The sequence below is a fragment of the Natator depressus genome, chromosome 20, assembly GCF_965152275.1.
Source record: "Natator depressus isolate rNatDep1 chromosome 20, rNatDep2.hap1, whole genome shotgun sequence".
In the NCBI taxonomy this organism is placed as follows: Eukaryota; Metazoa; Chordata; order Testudines; family Cheloniidae; genus Natator; species Natator depressus.
The window spans coordinates 4,463,504-4,485,428 of record NC_134253.1 but is presented as its reverse complement, the minus strand read 5'-3'; the positions used below and the strand labels follow the sequence as shown (position 1 = coordinate 4,485,428).

Sequence of the window (21,925 nt, the reverse complement as noted above, 5' to 3'; positions counted from 1 at the left end):
ACATTTACAGAAGAGCAAACGGTGCTTCACCACTTCCTGTCTAGCCTCACAGCAGCAGACTCTCTTGTCGCCGCTCACGTGAGCTTGAATGTCCTTGGGGGAGCCAATGTGCCAAGGTCAGAAGTTAGAGGTGCTGGAAGAGTGTAATTCCCTGCTTTGTTCCATAATGTGACTGGATCTGAGATTCCATTTTCACTCTGCAAATGCCTAGATTCGATCTAATCATTTCCTTTCCGCAGTCCATTGCGGAAGATGATCCAGCAGTAAGGTCTCTAGTCTGAGATTCTAGGATACCTGGGTTCAATTCCCTCCTCTGTCATAGGCTGCCTTGTGTGACCTTGGGCAAGTTCCTTATCCCCATTGTACAGATAGGGAACTGAGGCTAACAGCACTGCCTTGCCTCACACGGCTGTGGGAGAATAAATACATTACCGATTGCAACGCCATTTGAGGTCTCCTGATGAAAAACACTATATAAAGACAGGCATTGTTGTTATACTGGGATAATTAAATACATTAAAGGTTATGAGGTATCCAGATTCTTCAGGGATGGAGGCCATGTAAATATCTAAGGTAGATATTATCCCCTGAAATGTTAACTGGGGAATGTTTCCTGGCTGCATGTTGAAGAGGCTTGGGTGACCTGATCTTTCTTTCTTTTCTTTTCTTTTCTTTTTTCTTTCTGTTGGGGATGGGAGTAGCTTTGTGCACCTGCATTTCTTAGACCTGCCTCTCACCGAGTAAGCCAAGATATTTCACAACGTTCCTCTTTCTCCTTAATCCCTTTCCTTTTCTTTGAGCTCATCCTCTGGTGCCTTTTGTGTCATAGTAGCATCTGGCTGGAGGGTAAAACCTAATTCTTTCCCTTTTGTGCACTCGACTCTGAGCCTGTTCTCTAAGCAAGTCACACTCCTCCCATCCCCAATCTGCTTGGTCATGATGAAGTTTTAACTACAGGTCAAGAGAATTTTTTAGTTGTATTGTTGAGTCCCAGACTAATCTCTTTGATGGGAGAAAGCTGGAGAGATTATAGCTGCAGGAAGAGCTCCATAGTTCAGATTGCAGAGTGCATTTCATTGCAAGGCCCGCTTTCATTTTAACAAATAAAAAATCCTTTTTTGGTGGAGGAATGTCTTTTTTTCCCATGTTTAGTCTCAAGCTAGTCATGAATCTTAGTGGGGAGGTGGGAGAAAATCAAGGAAATTGTCTTGAGTCAGTGGGCTCTGCAGAAAAGATTTAATTCTTTTTTTTTTTTTTTTTTTTCCCCTCCTGAGGAGGTGGGAAAGAGAGAGTCTCAGCTGTGGGGGAAAACCAACTTTTAAGAAGCTGGCATTTGTCATGGATTTAGTCTTCTCTGTGAGGCTCAGACCTAGGATCAGCCTGGTCAATTAATACGTATTTTGGAGTTTTCAGAGCTTCAGGTTGTGTTGATGCAAGTACTGTATGCGTCAACCCCACAGTGTGTTCTGTGTATTTAGAACTATGATACTGCCACGTTTTCACGATCATCAGCAGAGTTAATAACTTTGCTTTGGGCAAGAGGCACACGGGGATGAGGTGAGGAGATACCTTAGGGTGCTGGGCAGTCCTTCTGCTCTGGAGAGGCAGTGTTGCTCAGTGGATAGGGAACAGGACTGGGACTCGGAAGACCTGATTTTTATTCCTGCCTCCGCCACTGTCTTCATCTGTAAAATGGGAGTATCACTTGCTGCCTGTGCAAAGTGCTTTGAGATCTGCAGACCTTCTGAATTATGACCCCTGCTCACTTTCTGTGCATGCGATAAACTCTCCCTTTCAGACTATTTAAAAGACCAACTGGATCTCTATGTGAAGCAGCTGCAGATCGTGAGAGTTGTGCGGCAGCAGGAGAGGAAAGGGTTAATAACAGCACGACTACTCGGCGCTGGTGTCGCGAGCGGAGAGGTGCTTACTTTCCTGGATGCTCACTGTAAGTATAGCTGGGCCTTTCTGCCTTGAGTCAGCTTCAGGACCCCAGGTGTGGCTTTTAGCTGCTTTTGAAAATGTTACTTAGAAATTAAATTTCTTTCCTAGAAAGAAACCATGCAACTTACATTCCCCCCGCTTTTTGGGTTCTTTTCAGTCAGGCCCAGCCCGAGGCCAAATTGCGCACCAGGCAAGGAGCATCTTTGGCACATGCCCCCCTCCCCCGTTTGTTAAACTTTTGAATGCCTTATTTTTTTATTGTATTTGTAGCTGGTTTCAGTTCCGCAGTCTTAGAAAGTCATCAAACATTACATGTTAAGTATGGGAAAAGAAGTGTGTTGCATAGATAGGGGTTCAGTTGATACCTCTGGCATCTCATTAAATATGTCCATTATTCGTCGCTACTGACACTCCCTCCACGTTTTAAAACACAGGTACGCTTTCACAATTACACAATAAAACAAAGTTCGCAATATCACAGCTGGGCTCTTGCTTCACTTCCCTTTGTTCTGTATCTCACTGGCTGGCGACACCCTGCCCCTTATATAGCCGCATGGGCGTGGCTGACATTTTAGGAGGTTCAAGGAAAATGTAGTTCTCAGAAAATCTGGAAGGTTCTACGAAGGTGCACATACAGAATACCTGAAACATCTTACTTCAAACGTTCTATTTTCCCCTTTGTCACTAACAAGAAAAACAGAACCCCAAGCCCAGCGCCAGGCGACCGCCTGGATCACCTGTCCCTAAATCCAGCCCTGTTTTCGGTCATGCCAGTTGGATAGTTACTTACATCAAAACTGGAGGTTTGTGTTTTTGTGGGTTTTTTCTTTTTTCTCCTTGTAACAAGGCATTTGTGTTTGGAAGCGGCCTGGGTTACTGGGGAGGGGGGTTGATTGTTTTTGCCTGTTTTCCTGTAGATAATCGATAATCGCACAGGGCCTCACGCAGACTGAGCAGTGGTTTATTCTGCAAGACAGCCAGTCAGTTGCAATGCAAGCTGAAACCAAAAGCTGTTCCTACGTGAACCCTTTTTTCAATTGTATTTGAATGGGATTTCTTGCAGCGTAAAGTGCTGTTCTCTGCACGTAAGGCCAGCAATATCTGGACCACCATGAAATGACAGCATTTTCCTGAAAATACAGTGTATTCTGGCTGTTTTCTGCCCCCTTCTTAAGAGGCTTGAGAATCTTATTTCTCTCCAACCAGGGTGAGACAGGTCTCACCAGAAGATTTCATTCATCATTTGTATTACATTGGTGTCTAGATGCCCCACCAGAAATTGGGGGCCATTGTGTCGAGAGCTAGGTAAACACCGTAGGCCATTCCTATTAAGCGCATGCTTCATTCTTTCGTTGAATCTGGGACCATAGGGAGAGATGCGGCCTGCCTTAAGAGCTTGCAATCTAACCAGTAGTGATGAAATCCCACCTTTATGGTCCTCTTCCTCGCTGCTTCTTAGGCGAGTGTTTCCATGGCTGGCTGGAGCCTCTCTTATCCCGGATTGCAGAGGAACCCACGGCCGTGGTGAGTCCAGACATCACCACCATTGACCTGAATACCTTTGAGTTTTCCAAGCCAATCCAATATGGGAAGCAACACAGTCGGGGAAATTTTGACTGGAGTTTGACCTTTGGGTGGGAGGCCATTCCTCCTAAGGAGAAGCAGAGAAGAAAAGATGAGACCTCCCCTATCAAGTAAGTGCAAAATGAATATGCCTGTGGTATATTGCTGTCTTCTGAAACCACTGCTTATCGTGCTGGCCAATATTGTCTCACTGGTTCTATATGCTCCCCCGTCTGTCAGCAGCCATCTGTTGTCTCTTGTCTTAGACTGTAAACTCCTCCGGGCAGGGACTTTTGTTCTGTGTTTGTACAGCGCCTGACACAACGAGGCCCTGTCCGTGACTGGAGCTTCTGGGTGTTATGCTAACACACTATTTTTCTTTGTGGGTATGTGATACAGTACCGCATGCAATAGCTAGGGTGACCAGATAGCAACCGTAAAAAAACCGGGACGGGGTGGGGGGTAAGAGGCACCTATATAAGAAAAAGTCCCCCAAAACAGGACTGTCCCTTTAAAAACAGGACACCTGGTCACCCTAGCAATAAGCAGTCATGGAAAGGAGTGTTTGGTCCTACTTGTCAGTCTAAGGGTGTAGTTAACAAATACTAGAATAATTCTATGTGAGGAGCAGTTTTGTTTTGTTTTCTTCAGGCTGCAAGGTTTTCTTCTTAGGGCTGGTCTAAGCACAGATATATCCGTCCAGTCAGGGATGTGATTTTTGATTTATCGCTTAGAGTTATCCTTAGGCTTGGAAGGGTTAGTTTTTTGTCGGCAAATGTTAGTAAATGTCAATCTCACCATACATACGGAAAAAATATTTCCCTCAATAATAACTGAAATTTACAGAAATAAAAAACCAAAATGCTGCTTGAGAACTTAGACACTCAATATCCTTAAATCAAACTTTAGTATTTTTGACATGTGGTGGTGACAATTTGTGTGTGTTACTGTTATAAAGCTTTAACTTTCTGAATATCGGCATCTACTGTCATTAAATAATTGTGTGACATGCACCCCCATGGTCCCGCTCCCCGGAATTTTGCAGAACTGTGAAAATTTAAATCGATAAAAATCTGAGGGGATGCGTAGCAATAAACATCTATATTATCCATAGAATTTTTTTTTTTAAATCTAATAACTAGGTTTGTCTGACTACAGGTACAACCCCTAATGGAGACAGTAATGTTGACACAAAGGTGCTTAAATACCAGTATAGATTATTCCCTTTCCCCTGTAGGAATAAGCTATACACTGGTATAAAGGTGCTTATATATCAGTAACAGCATCCACACTCGAGGGGTTATACCGCTTGGTCCAGTGATGACGGCGGTAGCCTAAAAGATGCGTGACCTAGTTTCAATTCCCTGCTCCTCCACAGGTTTCCTGCGTGACCTTGGGCAAGTCACTTAGCCTCTCTGTGTCTCAGTTCTCCATCTGTGCAATAGGGATAATGATATTGCCCTACCTCACAGGAGTGTTGAGAATCAGTATATTAAAGTTTGTGAAGCGCGTTGAGATCTACTGGTGAAAAGAGCTAGGTGGTATTATACTGGGATAGTGAAAGTGGTGCAACTTTCTAGTGCAGACAAGCCCTCGGGTCTGTCTGAGGTTCATTCAGTGGTGTGGCCTGTTTTGTTAGGAGAGGGCAAATTTGACCTGCAAATATTGTCCTGGATATTGGCGGGTATTGGAGTGGACCAAACTCTTTTTGACAGATAATGTGTGGTGGTGGCTTTTTGCGGGGCTTTGGGGGTTTGTTTTTTCTCTCTTGGTTTTTTGTCAGCCTTTTTCTGAATTTGGAAAATCTTTGTTTAAAAAAAAAATATCCATTAAAATTTATTCACGATTTTTAAAATATTTGTGGGGTTATTTTCATTTGTTGATTTCTCCTTTCTTTTTTCCAGTCAATTTTTAAAATCGGGTGCCCCCCCTGCAAAAAAAAAAAAAAAAAAAAAAGAGGGAAGGAGAAAACAACCAATTAAAAATTGCGGGAGGGTTGCACCCTGCAAAATGAAATTTTAATTAAGAAGCTTTTTTTACCAAATTGTTTGGGTTTTTTGATCTTTTTTTACCCAACTAGCTCTAGATGGAATTTTGTCCTTTTTCTTGGAGAAAAGAGGCAAAGACAAACACCGTCTACCATGCAACATGTATCTTTGTGGGAAGGGGTAGCCCCTCGACCCCACCCTTCCTAATACGCCCTACAGCCAAGCTCTCATAGAGGGCTGCTGAGTTTGGGCATGTCATGTTTTGAATGTGTCAGATGCTGAGTGCCTAGCTCAAGGTACCTCAGGGCTGACTTTGAGAGGTGCCAGCAAAGCTAGCCAGGAGTTTTTCAATGAAACACTTTTCTGTCTGAGAAATCTGATCTGTCAAAACCAAAACTTCTAATGGAAACATAGTAGTTTTGATGAAACATTAGTCAGGAAGGTGTCTAATATCCAATATTGAATTTTTTTGAGGGGCTGGGGGGGCTCCTACCCCAGAACAGCCAATAGCCTGATTCAGAGCAGTGACTTAAACCTGGATCTCCCACATCCCAGGTGAGTGACCTAACCACAGAGCTGTTAGCTCATGTTTTTTGATGGAAAATTTCAAAGAGCTTCATCGTTCCAATGCAAAACTAAAGCACATTTCAGAACCTCAGATTTTCACAAAACAGAATTCTTGTTTTCTAGCTCAGATCTAATGCTGAGATGCTTTGGACTGGCTTGGCCCTGCAGGCCCTTGAATTATCTGAAAATCAGGCCTGAAAACAAACCTCCAAAGCCAGTGGCAGCTCCTGGCAGCTTGGCTTTTTGTTCCTATACTGTGTACAGCCTCTTAACTGAGTGTCAGGATGTCCCCTTAGGGTGCTTGGCTGTTAGGACTTGAATAGCTTCCCCTTCCCAGTGTAACGCAGCTACATCATATTTCAGAGTAACAGCCGTGTTAGTCTGTATTCGCAAAAAGAAAAGGAGTACTTGTGGCACCTTAGAGACTAACCGATTTAAGTGAGCTGTAGCTCACGAAAGCTCATGCTCAAATAAATTGGTTAGTCTCTAAGGTGCCACAAGTCCTCCTTTTCTTTTTGCAGCTACATCAGACACTGGTGTGTGTTCTGTTTTGGGTTAGCTGAAAGGAGTGGGGTGGCTGGTTAGGAGGATATCTCTAGTTGGGTTTGAATGAGAGAGAGCCATTATCAACTTAATTTCTACAAATGAATGTGTCACCCACACACCTCCTGGGTGGGGTGTTCTGTCCCATCGGCGGGGAGGGGGAGAGGAAAAGTTTGCTCCTGCTCTACACCCTTAGCTAAGAGCCAGTTGGCTTTTAGCTCATGTGGTAGAGGCTCGTGCATTAAGCTCTGGAGGTCCCCGATTTGATCCTGCCCACCGACGACCAGGGTCTGTCAGCATTTTACAAAAGGAGCTCTTAATCACCTCAGGCTCCAGACAGACCTTGCTTTCTGGCAAAGTCTCTCATTAAGAGCGTAATTGCTGTGTCTCTTTATCTTTCCACTTACCTCAAAAAACCCTGTCATCTGAACTCACTGTCAGTACCTGAGTTGGGAAAAGGGGGCGATCTGCCCGTTCAGTCTTATGAAAAGGCCCTTTTCCTGTTTGAACAGAGGGAGCATTAAAGATTAGTAGGAATTGCTGTCCCGCACAAAACAGGAGAACCTGCTTATTGTGATACGGAGACTTGACTTACAACTTATTGTGTTTTATTTCTTTGCCAGTGAGATGGTATTGGTCAATTTCCAATTAATTCTAGGAGGCTGGAGGCAGCATGGTCTAGTGGCTAGAGCACAGGTCGTGGAGACTTGGGTTCAAATCCTTGCTCCGCCACTGACTACCTGTGTGATCTTGGACAAACCACTTAGGCCTTGTTTACACTAGAGAAGATTTGCCTGTAAAAGATCTAGCAGAGAAGTAGCTTATACCGGCAGAAGAGGTATTTTACCAGTATAGTTGCTGTCATTCGGGGAGGAGATTTAACTATACCGCAAAAGATCTCCTTTGGCCAGCGTAGCCTGCGTCTAGACTAGGATGGTTTGCAGCATAACTATACAAGCAAAAACGACGAGGAGTCCTTGTGGCACCTTAGAGACTAACAAATTTATTTGGGCAGAAGCTTTCGGGGGCTAGAACTCACTTCATCAGATGCATGGAGTGGAAAATTCACTCCTTGCACCTGATGAAGTGGGTTCTAGCCCATAAAAGCTTCTGCCCAAATAAATTTGTTAGTCTCTAAGGTGCCACAAGGACTCCTCGTCGTTTTTGCTGATACAGACTAACACAGCTACCACTCTGCAACCTATACCAGCAAACCTTTTCTAATATAAACTAGTATCAGTTCTACACCTTAAACTTATGCTGGCATAGCTGTTTCAGTCTGGGACGTGAGGAAGTGTGATTTGTGACTGATGTACTGGTGAAATCACAGTGTTGCTGATATAACTCATTTTGTTCAGAAGGGCTGGAATCGTCTATCTTGCCCAAAGCACAGTTTTGCCAGCATGAGGTCCGTCCACGGTGCTAGCGTAGTATACCGGCAAACCTTGTCTCATGTAGACCTGTCCCCTGCCTCCGTTCCCCATTTGTAAAAGGGAGGGGAACAGCACTGAAGTGCTGCAAGGATAAATACAATAAAGATACAACAGCGACAGGGGCCAGATAAGTTCCTGAGATTGGGTTTTTTCTTTGTTTTTGGTAACTTACCTTTGACATTTTAAAGTGCATTGCTCCTGAAGCTCCGTAGAAAAGAGTCTTTTGTCTCCTTCAAACCCAGCCAGCCTGCTGCCCAGTTGGCACAAGCAATTGTAGACGATAGTCACCTGTCTCTGCCCCTTCAGAAACAGAATAACCTTGAATTCCCAAGCGAAGACATTCAATGCCTGCTCTTGGCCCTTTCCGCGATAGCGAGACAAAGCCTGGCCTCTGGCCTGGAGTACGGCTCCGCTTTGTGGAAAGGTCAGACGGGAGAAGTTTCTGTCTCAATAAAGGTCCCTTTTTTTCCTGTGGACTGGTAACTTGGTTTCCAGCTGCCTCTAATCTCCGCTGGCTCCTCTCGGCGAGAACACAGCAGTTCAGTAAGTTTTTTATAAAAGCCAGTTTCGGTTCCACTCTGCCCCCCATTTAAGATTGAGATGTAACAGATTATAAAGGGAGGCAGAAGGAGATGCTTAGTCCTAAGTACCTGGATTTCCTTTCTGCTCTGACATTCAGTAATGATACTCAAGGCTTCTTCTCTTCCTCCTGAATCAGATCAGCCCCTGGGTCCTGCATCCACTCGGTGTCGCAGCTGCTAGCTGCTCCCTTGACTTCTCTCTGTCTTGGGTACTTACATGACCCTCATTACCGGACGATCTGAGCGCCTCACAGTCCCATGTATTTTTCCCTCCCAACACACCTGTGAGGCAGGGTAGCACCATTATCCTCATTTGTGGATGGGGAACTGAGGCGCAAAGATCAAGTGACTTGCCTAAGGTCAGATAGGGAGACAGTGGCAGGGTGGGGAATTGAACCCAGGTCTTCAGAGTCTCCAGGTTAGCATGCTATCCACTGGATCCTCCTCCTTGTCTGGACGATAATCCCTTATCTGAAGTATTTAGCAAGAGGCTTCTGACGTCTGTTCTAAGGGTTTCTTTGTTATCCTAATATCTTGAGCAGGCCAGTCACAAGCGTAGAGACATTCCTCCTGATCGCAGGAGGACACCGCAATACCAGGGCTCAGAGTTGTGAATGTGAAGATTATTTAACATCTCAGTGTAGCTATCCCCATCTGCAAACTGGGGATATTTGCATCATCATGGCAAATCCCAGAGGGTCCCTGGAATGGGGTTGGGGGCCAGGAGGTCATGGCCCCATCACTTTTTACCAGCTGTAAGGGCGAGTGACTGGGGGGGTGGGGCCTTGTGGGGCAGGGGCAGCACAGGGGCGGGACCACGTTTCAGGCACCAGTGGGGGGGGGGCCCACACTTTTAGGGACCTTCAGTCACCCCTGGCCTCCCTACAGATTTGAGTGCCACCTGTATCGATCTCTAGCCAGATCCCTAAGACAGTCTGGCTGTGTGTTCAGTTTGTCCATCCTGGTGACCTTATTGCCCTACTGAAGCTTTTGGGATGCTGGCTGTATAGCAGCCTTCCTTGGTAAACGTGTTCCTTGGTCTTCTGTCCTAATATGTCCATACCAAGAAAGGTGCCCGTGCCAATACCAAACCAATGCTGATGGAGGTAGTTGCTGGGTTCAGCTTTGAATATCCTCATTTCTGATCTTGTCCTGCCACTTCCTATGGATATTTGTCTTGCAGCAGGATGAATGGTGGGGTTTGCCCAGATTGCTAAATTAACGTTTGTGATGCACCAAGTATGGTCTCTTGACTCTGCTTCTGACTCCCCTCAGGTCTCCCACTTTTGCTGGCGGCCTCTTTGCAATCTCCAAGTCCTATTTTGAACACATTGGTTCCTATGATGACCAGATGGAGATCTGGGGCGGAGAGAATGTGGAAATGTCCTTTAGGGTAAGAGCCAAGTGAAACAGTGTGTGTGTGGGGCGGGGGGGAACAGTTAACTTCTAGCAGGATTAAAACTAGGGGGCCCACACACTTTGTTGCTTCTGTAGGCCCATCGTATTGCAAGAGTTATACCAAGAGTTCCCCCACAAACACATAGGGTCACTGTGTGTTTCCTATTTTTCCCCTCTTCTGATTTTCTGAAATTCTCCCTTCCCCCCCTCCCCCAAATCAATAGGATTGTGCCCACTGATGCCTAAAACATTCCCTGAAATTCTGGCATTGATCAGATGTAGCATTCAAAAGTTATCACGTTACGGAGAAATGCCAGTGAGTTGAGTATAAGGCCTCATAACCTTGGCCAACAAAATCCCTTAACTGTGGGCTTTGGACTACTGCAATACAAATAACGAAGCTCAAAGTACATTATGCCAGATCTCAACCCAGTCCAGTTCTGAACTTCAAACTATGGAAGAAAACACTTTGGACATAGGAAACATTATTTTTCCCCTTTGATTGATGTGTCCGGGTTTGTCTGACTAAAGCTCCCTTTGAAATCCACTGGATGGGCTGCTTCCCCCTTGTATAGGTTTGGCAGTGTGGTGGTCAGCTGGAGATCATCCCTTGCTCGGTGGTTGGGCACGTGTTCCGCTCCAAAAGTCCACACACCTTCCCAAAGGGAACTCAGGTCATCTCCAGGAACCAAGTGCGCCTGGCAGAGGTCTGGATGGACGACTATAAGGAAATCTTCTACAGAAGAAACCAGCAGGCCTCGAAGATGGCCAGAGAGGTACCGACCCCAGTTCCATAAAGCATCTCACAAGTAATCAAAGCATCTCTGATGTGTTTCTGTATGCAGGGAAACTAGTTGGTTGATTCCTCTTGGCAGTGCCGGGCTTCTTGTAGTGTCATGCTTAAGGCGCTCGTCCTATGAAGAGAACCACATGGATGGACCCATCTGCCTGTGCAGAACTCCATAGAAGTCAACTAGACTCTGTGCAGAGTCAGTGGCCAACCCATGTGGGATCTGGATCAGTAGCAGAGCTAGGTTGTAGAGCTGGGGGGGGGCGATGGGTTATTGGTAGTACAACCTTCAACTATAGCTATTGGCTTGAAAAGGTGCCACAAATACATGTAAAGGCCACCGGGGGGTGCACACACACACACACCCCTCCCTATTAGCTCTGCCACTGTTCAGAACCCAAAGTGAGGATGGCTCCCAAATGCCTTGTGCTGTCTGAGATGAGCCTTCTGATTAGAACCAGTCGGAGAATATTTCAACATAAGGTTTTTCGTCAAAAAATGCTGATTAATTGAAATTTGTTTGCAAAACAGGGTAGCTTTGGACAAACCTCCTGACTCCCCAAAAAACCCACCGTGGAAAAGCTTCAGAACTATCCATGTTTCATTTTGCCATTTTTCTGAACAAAAAAAATTCTGGGTCAAAACATCATTAGTTTAAATTTCTAATTAGATTTTAAAAACAGAGCTTTAAAAGAAAACCATTCGATTAACTCAAGCTGAACTTTCTGGGGTTTTTTTTTTTTAAGTCAAACATTTTTGAGATTTCCACTTTGTCCTGATTCGGGATGGGGGGGGGGAAATTTCAAACTCTCAAAGATTTGCTGGAGGGAAAAACAGGTTTTCTCTCTCTCTCTCTTCCTCCCTCCCTCCCTCCCTCCCTCCTTCCAGTGACAAGCATCCTGGGAAACATCCTCCTACCTGTGATAAGAAGGGAAGGTGTGTCGTAACTTAATCCCATAAGGTTCTAAGGTGAATTACAAATGGAAACTGCCTCTCTGTGATGCTTTAAGGCAAACCTATTAAAGGAAACGCCGGGTTCTGGATTCTGTTGCTGCCCCGTTGAGGCTAGTTTAATTTTTCTTGCATGATTTTGATAGAAAACGTACGGCGACGTTACAGAACGGCTCAAACTGAAGGAGCAACTACACTGTAAAAACTTCACCTGGTATCTACAAACTATCTACCCAGAGATCTTCATCCCAGACTTGACTCCAACCTTCTATGGAGCAGTAAGTGCAGGAGTGCGTCTGTGTTGTCCTGTTTCCTTTTGGTTAACCCACCCACCCCCACAATTCCCTCCTTCTCTAGAAACAAATGGAGACGATAGCAGCGGTTCGTATTGTATAGAGGCTCCAACGAAGATCAGGTTGCCATTGCACTGAGCAGACTCCCGACGTGACAGTCCCTGCCCCAAACAGCTTACAGTCTAAATGTCCAAGACAAATCTTGGAGATGAGAAACGCAGACACCGAAAAGGGAAATGACTTTGCCCCAGACCTAGATGTTTTTCTAAAAGATCTGCTATAGAAATTATTTTGGGGAAGTTCTGTGGTCTGTGCTATACAGAAGGTCCGATCACGCTGGGTCCCTTCTGAGTTTGGAACCTACAAATGAAGGTGTCCCAGCAGGAGCCAGGAATACCTTTCGTATGCTTATCGGCACTGCTGCAGCAACACCACTGCTCATTATAGTCACGGCTGGCTCGGTGAGCACGTGTACACGAGCAGGGGAATTGCACCCCTACCTCATAGTATAGACATAGCCTTAAATAGTGCCCTGGCACTTGGAATCCTCCCTGTTACTCATGAGCACCTCTGTCAGACTTGGGAAACTTCTGTTCAGTCCCCTGCTCTTTCTCCTCCCCGCCTGCCCCCATCCCATTCCCCTTTGTCTCAGGGCTCGTCTACACTAGCTGGTTGTAAGATAGAGAACCCATTTTCCCTTTATTTACACACAGAACGTCCCCTCTTCTCTCTTCCCCCCACCCCCCCGTGGAAAAGGCATTTGGGTTTTTTTTTAAAGTGGGCTTTTATTCCTACTGAAACAATCTTACACCAGGACTAAAAGCTTCATAGAAAATGTTAAAATGGAAAGGAGCGAACTTTTTTCTAAGACTTCTCCCCATATCTTCCTCCCCAGCTAGCTACGTGATTGGCAGCTTATGCTCAAGAATGGAACAGTGGAGGTTAAGCGGTGGGGTGAGGGGGCTGTCAGCGCTGAGGAAGGCTGGTCTGTGATTTAGCAGGTTTTGCTCTTTCACCCAGGCCAGCCGGGAAGGGGAGTGCAGCAAAGATGACTCACTGCCTGAGGGCTGGGCACACCTCATATTGCTGAAGAACTGTACTGCTGGCCAAGTAATAGGCTTCTAAGTGGCCAATCCAGTTCTTGGCTGAAGGGATACTGGTATCCGTGCAGGGTTCTGAGAGTTGGGGAGTTTAAAGTGGGGCTGAAATATAGTGAAGCCAGCAATGGACAAAGGAGTTTGACTCCCACCTTCCCAGTGAGTCAAGAAAAATAGCATCTCTTAGGTATTTATCTGGCTTGTGTTACCATAATATCTGAGTGCCTCACAATCTTAAATATCAGAGAGGTTGCCGCATTAGTCTGGATCTGTAAAAGCTGCAGAGAGTCCTGGGTCACCTTATGGACTAACAGATGTACTGGAGCATAAGCGTTCATGGGTGAATACTCACTTCTTCAAATGCATGTCGTGGAAATTTCCAGAGGCGGGTATAAATATGCAAGCAAACTTAAATATATAATTCCCATGCACCCCTTGAGACACAGCAGTGCTGTCAGCTCCAAACAGAAAAATCAGTTCTGTGCAGAGCACTGTTTATCTCTTATGGCCACTAAAGATTGTTGTTGTTGGCTTCTCCGGCGATTCAAGGTCAGGTGCCTCAAGGAAAATACACACTTTGGGTTTGTCCTGGGAAGTCAGATCACGCAGCTGAGCTCATTCCAATTCACAGAAATGGAGTCAAATGCCAACTGCAGAAAGGATGTTGCTTTGCATAGTAAAAACTTGCAGCTCCAAGTCTCTGATCCAGCTATCTAGTGATACGTAGGCAGCAGAAGAGTGACCAGATATAAGCCGATCGTGCATAGGATCCTAATCCTGGTTGAACCCTCCTGCGCACCCCGCCCTTGCTTGCATTCCAGAAGGTGCAGCCAGAAGTCAGCATGGCAGATTTATTAATTTGCAGGGCTGCTCCCTGAAGTTATTGTATCGAAGGCAGTTTTACAGCTATCTGTCCATAGACGATTACTTGACGCCTGCTCTGGGTAGTTTTCAGTTTGTGGAGTTCTCAGCATTATTTCCCCAGAATGCTTTGTCTTCCCATCTCCAAAAAATAATCATCCCTGGAAAGTTAGTGCCTTACGAAAGGTCCCAGCCTCTTAAGACTTAGAGCTCCAAGGCAGAGATTGAGGCAATTTGGATGTCCAATACTCATTAATTTTAATGTGAATTGGTTGCTACAATCATAGACTTTAAGGCCAGAAGGGACCATCTTGGTCATCTAGTCTGACCTCCTGCACATCACAGCCACAGAACCTCCTCTACCTCATCCCCTAACCTCTGGCTGAGTTACTGAAGTCCTCGAATTATGATTGAAAGACTTCAATTACAGAGAATCCACCATGTGCTCTTGTTCAAACCAACAAGTGTCCCATGTCCCACACTGCAAATGAAAGGAGGGGAAAAACCCTCAAGGTCTTTGCCAATCTGACCTGGGGGGAAATTCCTTCCAGACCCCAAACAGTGATCAGACCCTGTGCATGTTGGAGAAACCCACCAGCTGGACACCTGAGGTAAGAATTCACTATAGAAACTCAGAGCCTTCTCTGTCTAGTGTTCCATCTCCAGTGGCTTTGAAAATTTCAGCTCAAATATACTGAGTATTAAATGAAACGCTGCTGAAAGAATAGAAATAGGTAGGATCCCAACCCCCAAACCACAGCAAAGCCCTGATTTAAAAAAGAAAAACTGGCCAAGGATCCTGACAGGATGTAATAGGATTTGCTGGGCTGTGTTTTCAGCTGAAAAGTGGATCCTGAATCCCTGGCCAAGCACGCAGGGTTGGGTCGGGTCTGCGTCTGAGCACCCAAACGCAGCAAAGTCCCCTCCAACCTGAGCTGCTTGCTTGCTTTGTTTTGTTCTTTGCTTTCAGATTAAAAATGAAGGGTCAAAGAATTGCCTGGATGTTGGCGAGAACAATCACGGAGGGAAGCCGCTGATCATGTACCCTTGCCATGGGATGGGAGGCAATCAGGTATGCAGTCTGTGCGAGTGTGTCCCACCTGCTTTCACCCTATCCCACCCCCACTGAAATAGGAAAGCCCAGAGCTGGGAGAAGGAAGAAAACCCAGCCTTTCCATATTCACAGTTAAGATTTGAATCATGCACGGAACATGGGCAATTCTCCCTCCTTCATACCTCTTCTTATTTAAACAAGTTATTTTATTTCAGTAAGGACAATAACCTCCATTCAAGTCCTGAGCCTGAATGGTCTCCGCCCCAAACAGCTGAAGTCCATGGCGCTCCAGCGACACACTGTGCCTCTCTGCCTTTCATCTGAGGATTTCTAAACACTTTATAGTGGGAATTAAAGCCCCCTTTCAGAACTGTCCCAATTTTCTGTTTGTTTCCGGGCTGAACCAAACCACTGAAGAAAAAAGAAATTGTTTTGGATCAAACAAACCAATTCATTCAAACCGAAACAAAATGTTATGTTTGACTTTTAGCAGTTTTTAATGTAAAATTCTATCCCAAAAGCATGTTAGAAGTGTTGAAACAAACGTTAAGATTTTTTTCCTGATTCTCTGTTTTGTTTTTTTACCGAAAGAATTTGGTGAATTCGTGAAATATTTTGGTCTGTCTGAATCTTCATTGTTGGCAGTAAAAATGTCATCCAAAAAATTCACCTTAGCTCTACTCCCTTTTTCCGTCATGAAGTAGGTTGTTATCCCTACCGATGGTAGAGGATGGGGAACATAAGAATGGCCATACTGGGTCAGACCAAAGGTCCATGCAGCCCAGTATTCTGTCTACCGACAATGGCCAATGCCAGGTGCCCCAGAGGGAGTGAACCTAACAGGTAATGATCTAGTGATCTCTCTCTCCTGCTATCCATCTTCACCCTCTGACAAACAGAGGCTAGAGACACCATTCCTTACCCATCCTGGCTAATAGCCATTAATGGACTTAACCTCCATGAATTTATCCAGTTCTCTTTTAAACCCTGTTATAGTCCTAGCCTTCACAACCTCCTCAGGCAAGGAGTTCCACAGGTTGACTGTGGGCTGAGTGAAGAAGAACTTCCTTTTATTTGTTTTAAACCTGCTACCCATTAATTTCATTTGGTGGCCCCTAGTTCTTATATTGTGGGAACAAGTAAATAACTTTTCCTTATTCACTTTCTCCACACCACTCATGATTTTATATACTTCTATCATATCCCCGCTTAGTCTCCTCTTGTCCAAGCTGAAAAGTCCTAGCCTCTGTAATCTCTCCTCATTAGGGACCTGTTCCAAACCCCTAATCATTTTAGTTGCCCTTTTCTGAACCTTTTCTAATGCCAGTATATCTTTTTTGAGATGAGGGGACCACATCTGTACGCAGTATTCAAGATGTGGGCGTACCATGGATTTATATATGGGCAGTAAGATATTCTCCGTCTTATTCTCTATCCCTTTTTTCATGATTCCTAACATCCCGATTGCTTTTTTGACTGCTGCTGCACACTGCGTGGATGTCTTCAGAGAATTATCGACGATGACTCCAAGATCTTTCTTCTGATTAGTTGTAGCTAAATTAGCCCCCATCATATTGTATGTATAGTTGGGGTTATTTTTTCCAATGTGCATTACTTTACATTTATCCGCAAATTAAATTTCATTTGCCATTTTGTTGCCCAATCACTAAGTTTTGTGAGATCTTTTTGAAGTTCTTCACAGTCTGCTTTGGTCTTAACTACCTTGATGGTAGAGGATGGGGAAGGAGTGAGACAGGGAAAATAATTCTGGCCCAGTTCACGCAGCCCAGCAGTGGCTGATCTAAGCTCAGGAGACCTGTCTTCTGCTCCAACCACTAAACCTGTCACCCCACTCTGCCAGCTCCATTGGGTGCCTGACCGTTTTGCTTTCGAATATGCTCCACTAAATTGCACTTTTTTTTTTTTTTGGTGTCCCCTGGCAGCTCAACTTGGTGAGGTACTCTGTCCCTCTCTGGTGGTGGCTAGACTGCCCAGAAATCAATGAGCCTGCTACAGCCTTGTCTAACAGCTGGATCTTTCGGGTTGAGTGGTAGAGGCTCTTGCATTAAGATTCAGAGGTCTCCGTTTCAGTCCCGACTGCTGAAGACAATGACAGGGCCGTCGGCATTACATCACAATTGGAGATGGGATTCACTCCACTGGTGGTGTGAGCGGGCTGCCCCTTGTCCATCCGGTATCCACGCTGCTCAGTGCGCAACTTATTGGGGGATTAGATATCTCATCAAGGGCAGGGGGTGGCTCCTTCAGACTTGTGGGGACCCACTGGCATTGGTGCGCGCTTGATTATCAACTGGCATAAGAGCGAATTCTCCTAGCACCTTGAGTTAATTTTGGTGCTGCCTTCATTAGTGAAGAAGGCAGGCTGTTTCCGTGTAGCATGGGTGACCGTTGGATAGCAGCAGCCTAATCTCCCCTATCTGGTCTTGGTTCTCAGTATTTTGAATACACGTCCCAGAAGGACCTGCGGCACAATATCGGCAAGCAGCTCTGCCTCCGATCCGGCTTTGGGCCGGTGGAGCTGGGAGACTGTCACTTCACAGGAAAGAACTCGCGTGTTCCAGGAAATGAAGAATGGGAACTGACCCACGTAAGTAAAGAACACGGGCTCAATGCACTCAGAAGCAGCAGTGTCTTTCCCTCTTCCTCACCTCTGACGAGAGTTTCATAGGTGCCTTGCAGAAGCCTGTCTTGTGCTTTGCTGTCAAACTGGGAGGGTTCCTTCGGGAGACAGTGGGACCTACTGGGGAGAGGATTGGACTGGGCCGCAGGAGTGGAGCCATGCAAGTAACCAACCTTATTTTGGATCTCTGGCAGTTCCAAAAAATCAAATCAAATTTTGGTTTGGGTCAAACAGTTTTGTTGCAATTTTCAGTTTTTTAACAAAAAAAAAAAATTCCTTCAATTTTAATTTTTTTTAAGTGAAAAGTCATTTTGGATTGGAAAACTTAAACATTTTGTTCTGAAAATGTCAAAACAAAACTTTTGAATTTTTCCGACTGAAATAATTGAGCCAAAACTGACACAAATTTGTGAAGTGTTTCAGTCGATCCAAATCTGCATTTTTTTTTTTATTTTTTTTTTTCCCCACCAAAAAAAGTCTTGGCTGAAAAATCTGGCCCAGATCTACTCCGGAGACCTGGTTTTTATTCCTCGGTTCGCTGGGTGACCTTGGGCAAGTCACGTCGCCTCCCTGTGCTTCAGTTTCCCCTTCTGTACAATGGGGATAACAATGGTCCTTTGTAAAGCACTTTGAGATCGGTGGATGATGTGAGCAAGGTATCTCTATTTGTTTTTTAGGATCGTCTGATTAAAAACATAGCCTCTAACATGTGTTTATCTGCAAGAGATGAGCATCCATCTATGACTTCCTGTAACCCCTCGGATTCTTATCAACAGTGGTTCTTTACCCAAGCAACATAGTGAAGACAAAACCAGTGTCAGCAAGAAATGTGCCAGCCCATCTCACTTTGAGACCTTGATTCCAAACTGCACTCAGGAAAACAGAAGCTAAGACTCTCTCCTTTTTATTTAAAAGATGTTAACGTCTTAAATATGCTGCATTTCACAGTTGCCTTTAATTCTACTCTGTGCCTTTGGGATAAAACTGTGTAATACGTGGAGATTGTTGTACCACTTTTTCTAAGAGACTAAGCAAACTTCTTGTTTGCAGCCTACGTGAGCGTCATATTGTAACATATCCAAAGATAAATAACATGGGACCAACTACATCCATAATTGCATGAATGATCAAGCCCACTTCCTAAGCCCCAGAAAATTGGACCACAACCGGTCAGAATGCAAGGGATGAGACTGAATACAACTAAGAAGCGGTGCCAGCTGGCCTTTGAATATGTCTCATGCCAAAGATAGTACCCGGTGTCCTCTAGTTATCACATAGGCTTGCACGCAAAGGCAGATCAGGATGCTGCAAGAAGAAATTGCAGTGTCACGGTCAGGAGAGCATATCCATGCTCTCTAGCACAGGCTCTTGTTTAATGAGATTTTTAACCTTGAAGGAGGAGATAGATGTGTGCATTTAAAACATAACACCAGGGTGCATTGTTGTGTGAAATCCCAGCCTGTTGCACCAAATGAAACCTGTGCGTTACCTTGGGAGCTCTTGCCAGCACAAGGAGATAGTAGTACTAATTGTGTTGCAAATAAAAAGGACTTTCTGTGCAGTTAATCCCCAAAGGAGAGATGAATCATCATTTACTTGGCCCATGCAGGGAAGTGGCCTGGTGATGGTGCTGCTGAGCATAGACTAGCAGGGGAAAGCCTGATATGGTTGAGAGACGGGTACCATATGAGCCTGCGAGATCATGTTGGTGGCTGGAATGAAGGTTATGGAATAGCATGCAGGGTATGGGAGGAGGAGATTGTTCTTGAATCAGTGGATCAGTGCATATGAAACACAGATCCTGAGATCCAGCAAGCTCATGGCTTTTGATTTCCTTGTGCAATGGAGCAATACTACCGTCTATAACTTACAGCGTGTGCCAGTCGGAGGAAATATGTAGTGCCACTTTTATCCTGGGCTGTCTGCTTCAATTTCCTGCTTGGGTTTTGGTCCTTTTATAAAAATCTGCATCCAAGGAACACCTCCGATGACTCATCCCCACCCATAGACCGTTTAAATTCGGACGTGCACAAGCAGAGCAACTGGTTTTTACGGGATACACTGATGCAAATCCCAGGACACGCGCACTCCAGAATCTGGGGCGGGGGGCAGAGGGGAGTTCTTTACTGGAGGACGTAGTTTAAACTCTGATTCTGTTCCCCCTGTTGGATCCCCCTGCCTCCCGAACTAAACCGTGCAGCTAGTTTCTCTAAAATTTTAGCATCTTGTGGAAAGATGGCCTAGTAGGAGATTGAATGTAAGCCCTTTCTTTGAGACTTGAATACTGTAGTTTACATTAGTTTCTAATCGATTCCATTTCCATTTTAATTGAAAAATCTTCCTGGAAATGGGGGAGGAGACCTACCTTTGGACATATGACCTGAACCAAAAATAAAGAGATGTTCTATTTTACAAAAGAATCCAGTCTAGATTTGGTTCCTTTGGAGCAGATGTTCCCAGTTTGCTGCAACAGGCCCTAGAGGCACAAACACTTCACCCAGCTGTTTCTGAGTTGGCACACCTTTCCGTTCAGTTATTAACCACACGCATTATGGTTGTGCCGACATTGCACACAGTGCTAGACCGTCCCTGCCCCAGAGAACTCCATCTAAATAGAAAAGACGGACACAGGGAGGGGGGAGGAAGGGGATAGAACACACTAGCAGAGTGAATAGTGCAATGGTGGTAAATATCATATTAGTTCCACAATTTATTTAATTTCTTTTAGGTTTGGGGCGGGGAAGGGTTAGATCTAAACGAGACTTTGTCGGCATGATACCCTAGGCACGTGTTGCTAAAATAGTGCCGGGGGTGGGGAAGCAAACTCCCAGGCCCTGCCGGTAATGTCCACCCAGGAGGACAGGGCTACAGGCTGCCTTCTGGGGTTTGAGCTCCTGTGTCCATTTCCTCAACGCCGTCCCTTCCTGGGTGCCAGGGGCAAGTCACAACGTCGCCCCATGGCGCAGCTTCTTTCTAGGCATGGCAGACTCTCAAAGCGTTCGCTCTGGTGCGCTCAGATGCTTTGCGAGGCGCTTGATTTGGATGGGGAGGGTCTGTTCCAGCACGTTCAGGCTCCCTAGGCCCTTTGGAGCACCTTGATGAGTTGGAGGGATCTTTCCCAGTTGGGAAGGAAAACCTCCCAGCTCTAAAAGCTGATGCTAGAGCTGTCACTCTGGTATGGCCCCTTTAGGTGGCACTCTTACCCCATCAACCTCTTTAGCCCTCGGTCTCAGACAAACTACAGAGTCGTGACTGCCTCCAAAGGACTCGGGTGTCCTCTTTGCTGCTCGATAGGTTCACCGTCCCGCAAGGAAAATAGGATCAGACACGAGCCCCTACCCTTCATGTTGGAGCAGGTTGGGGAAGGCCTCCCCTCCGTCCCTGATGACTCCAGAACAGTCTCCTGGAAGCAGTCTTGCTTTGTAATTCCTCGAGGCTGCTGAGAGTATTAAAGGGCCTGAGTTCAGCATGAAAATGCCAGCCAATTCAATGTGTCCTAGAAAAACAGCCTGGATTGCTGACTCGACCACGCCAGCTCAGCTGTCCTCTGTTGGAGCCTCTTTATACTGTGGATGTATTTTAGTGGGGCACCAGTGCCCTGTCAGTTTCCCTTTGTCCCAAGTGTCTTTGGTGGGTGTCGCAAGTCCCCACGTCCTTGTCCTGTTTGAGTGGCCAGCAGACTTAATTTGATGGATCTCTATCTTATGTACTTACATGGCACCCATTCCCATAGTCTCTGAGCACTTCAGAATTTGTAAATGTACTTACCTTCCCAATACCTGTGGAGCTGGGCAGTGCTCTTTTTCCCCCATCATACAGATGGAGATAGCTTTGTGGCTATTGCAGGCAACTGAGAGTCGAGAGAGTTAGGGTCTTGTCGGGACTCTGCCATTGACCAGCTTTGAGACCTTGGTCAACTCACTTTGCTGCACTGTGTGGTTTAGATTCCCCCTCTGGAGAACGGGTCTTACACAGAGTAATAGAGCTCAGCTAATGTTGGTCGAAAGCTTTGATAGCCAGCAGTAGAAGATGCAAAGCATGATTATACCTGCCCTGAGCTATTTGATTTGGAGTTGGTGAGGGAGGCATCCCTGGATCGCATGAGTTTTGCACTGAAGCAGAGTCGGAGAAAAGTTGCACGACTGAGACAATTTGCATAATCAATGCACTATTTTCAGTTATTGCAGTCCTGCCACATTCTGTTTCCCCTCCCAGGCGTAC

The 21,925-nt window shown here is 45.5% G+C and overlaps 1 protein-coding gene across 1 annotated transcript in view; it reads left to right on the top strand.

The window, feature by feature from the left end:
- GALNT6 (polypeptide N-acetylgalactosaminyltransferase 6) overlaps positions 1-20,296 on the top strand; it is a 42,892-nt gene extending 22,596 nt beyond the window's left edge. Inside the window, exons 4-11 of the mRNA XM_074935271.1 lie at positions 1,799-1,948; positions 3,404-3,638; positions 9,895-10,012; positions 10,593-10,793; positions 11,905-12,036; positions 14,980-15,081; positions 17,519-17,671; positions 18,382-20,296. Of these exons, the coding sequence (XP_074791372.1) occupies positions 1,799-1,948; positions 3,404-3,638; positions 9,895-10,012; positions 10,593-10,793; positions 11,905-12,036; positions 14,980-15,081; positions 17,519-17,671; positions 18,382-18,504 (1,214 nt within the window). The 3' untranslated portion in view covers positions 18,505-20,296. The remainder of the gene's footprint in view (positions 1-1,798; positions 1,949-3,403; positions 3,639-9,894; positions 10,013-10,592; positions 10,794-11,904; positions 12,037-14,979; positions 15,082-17,518; positions 17,672-18,381) is intronic.
- The last annotated feature ends 1,629 nt before the right edge of the window (positions 20,297-21,925 follow it).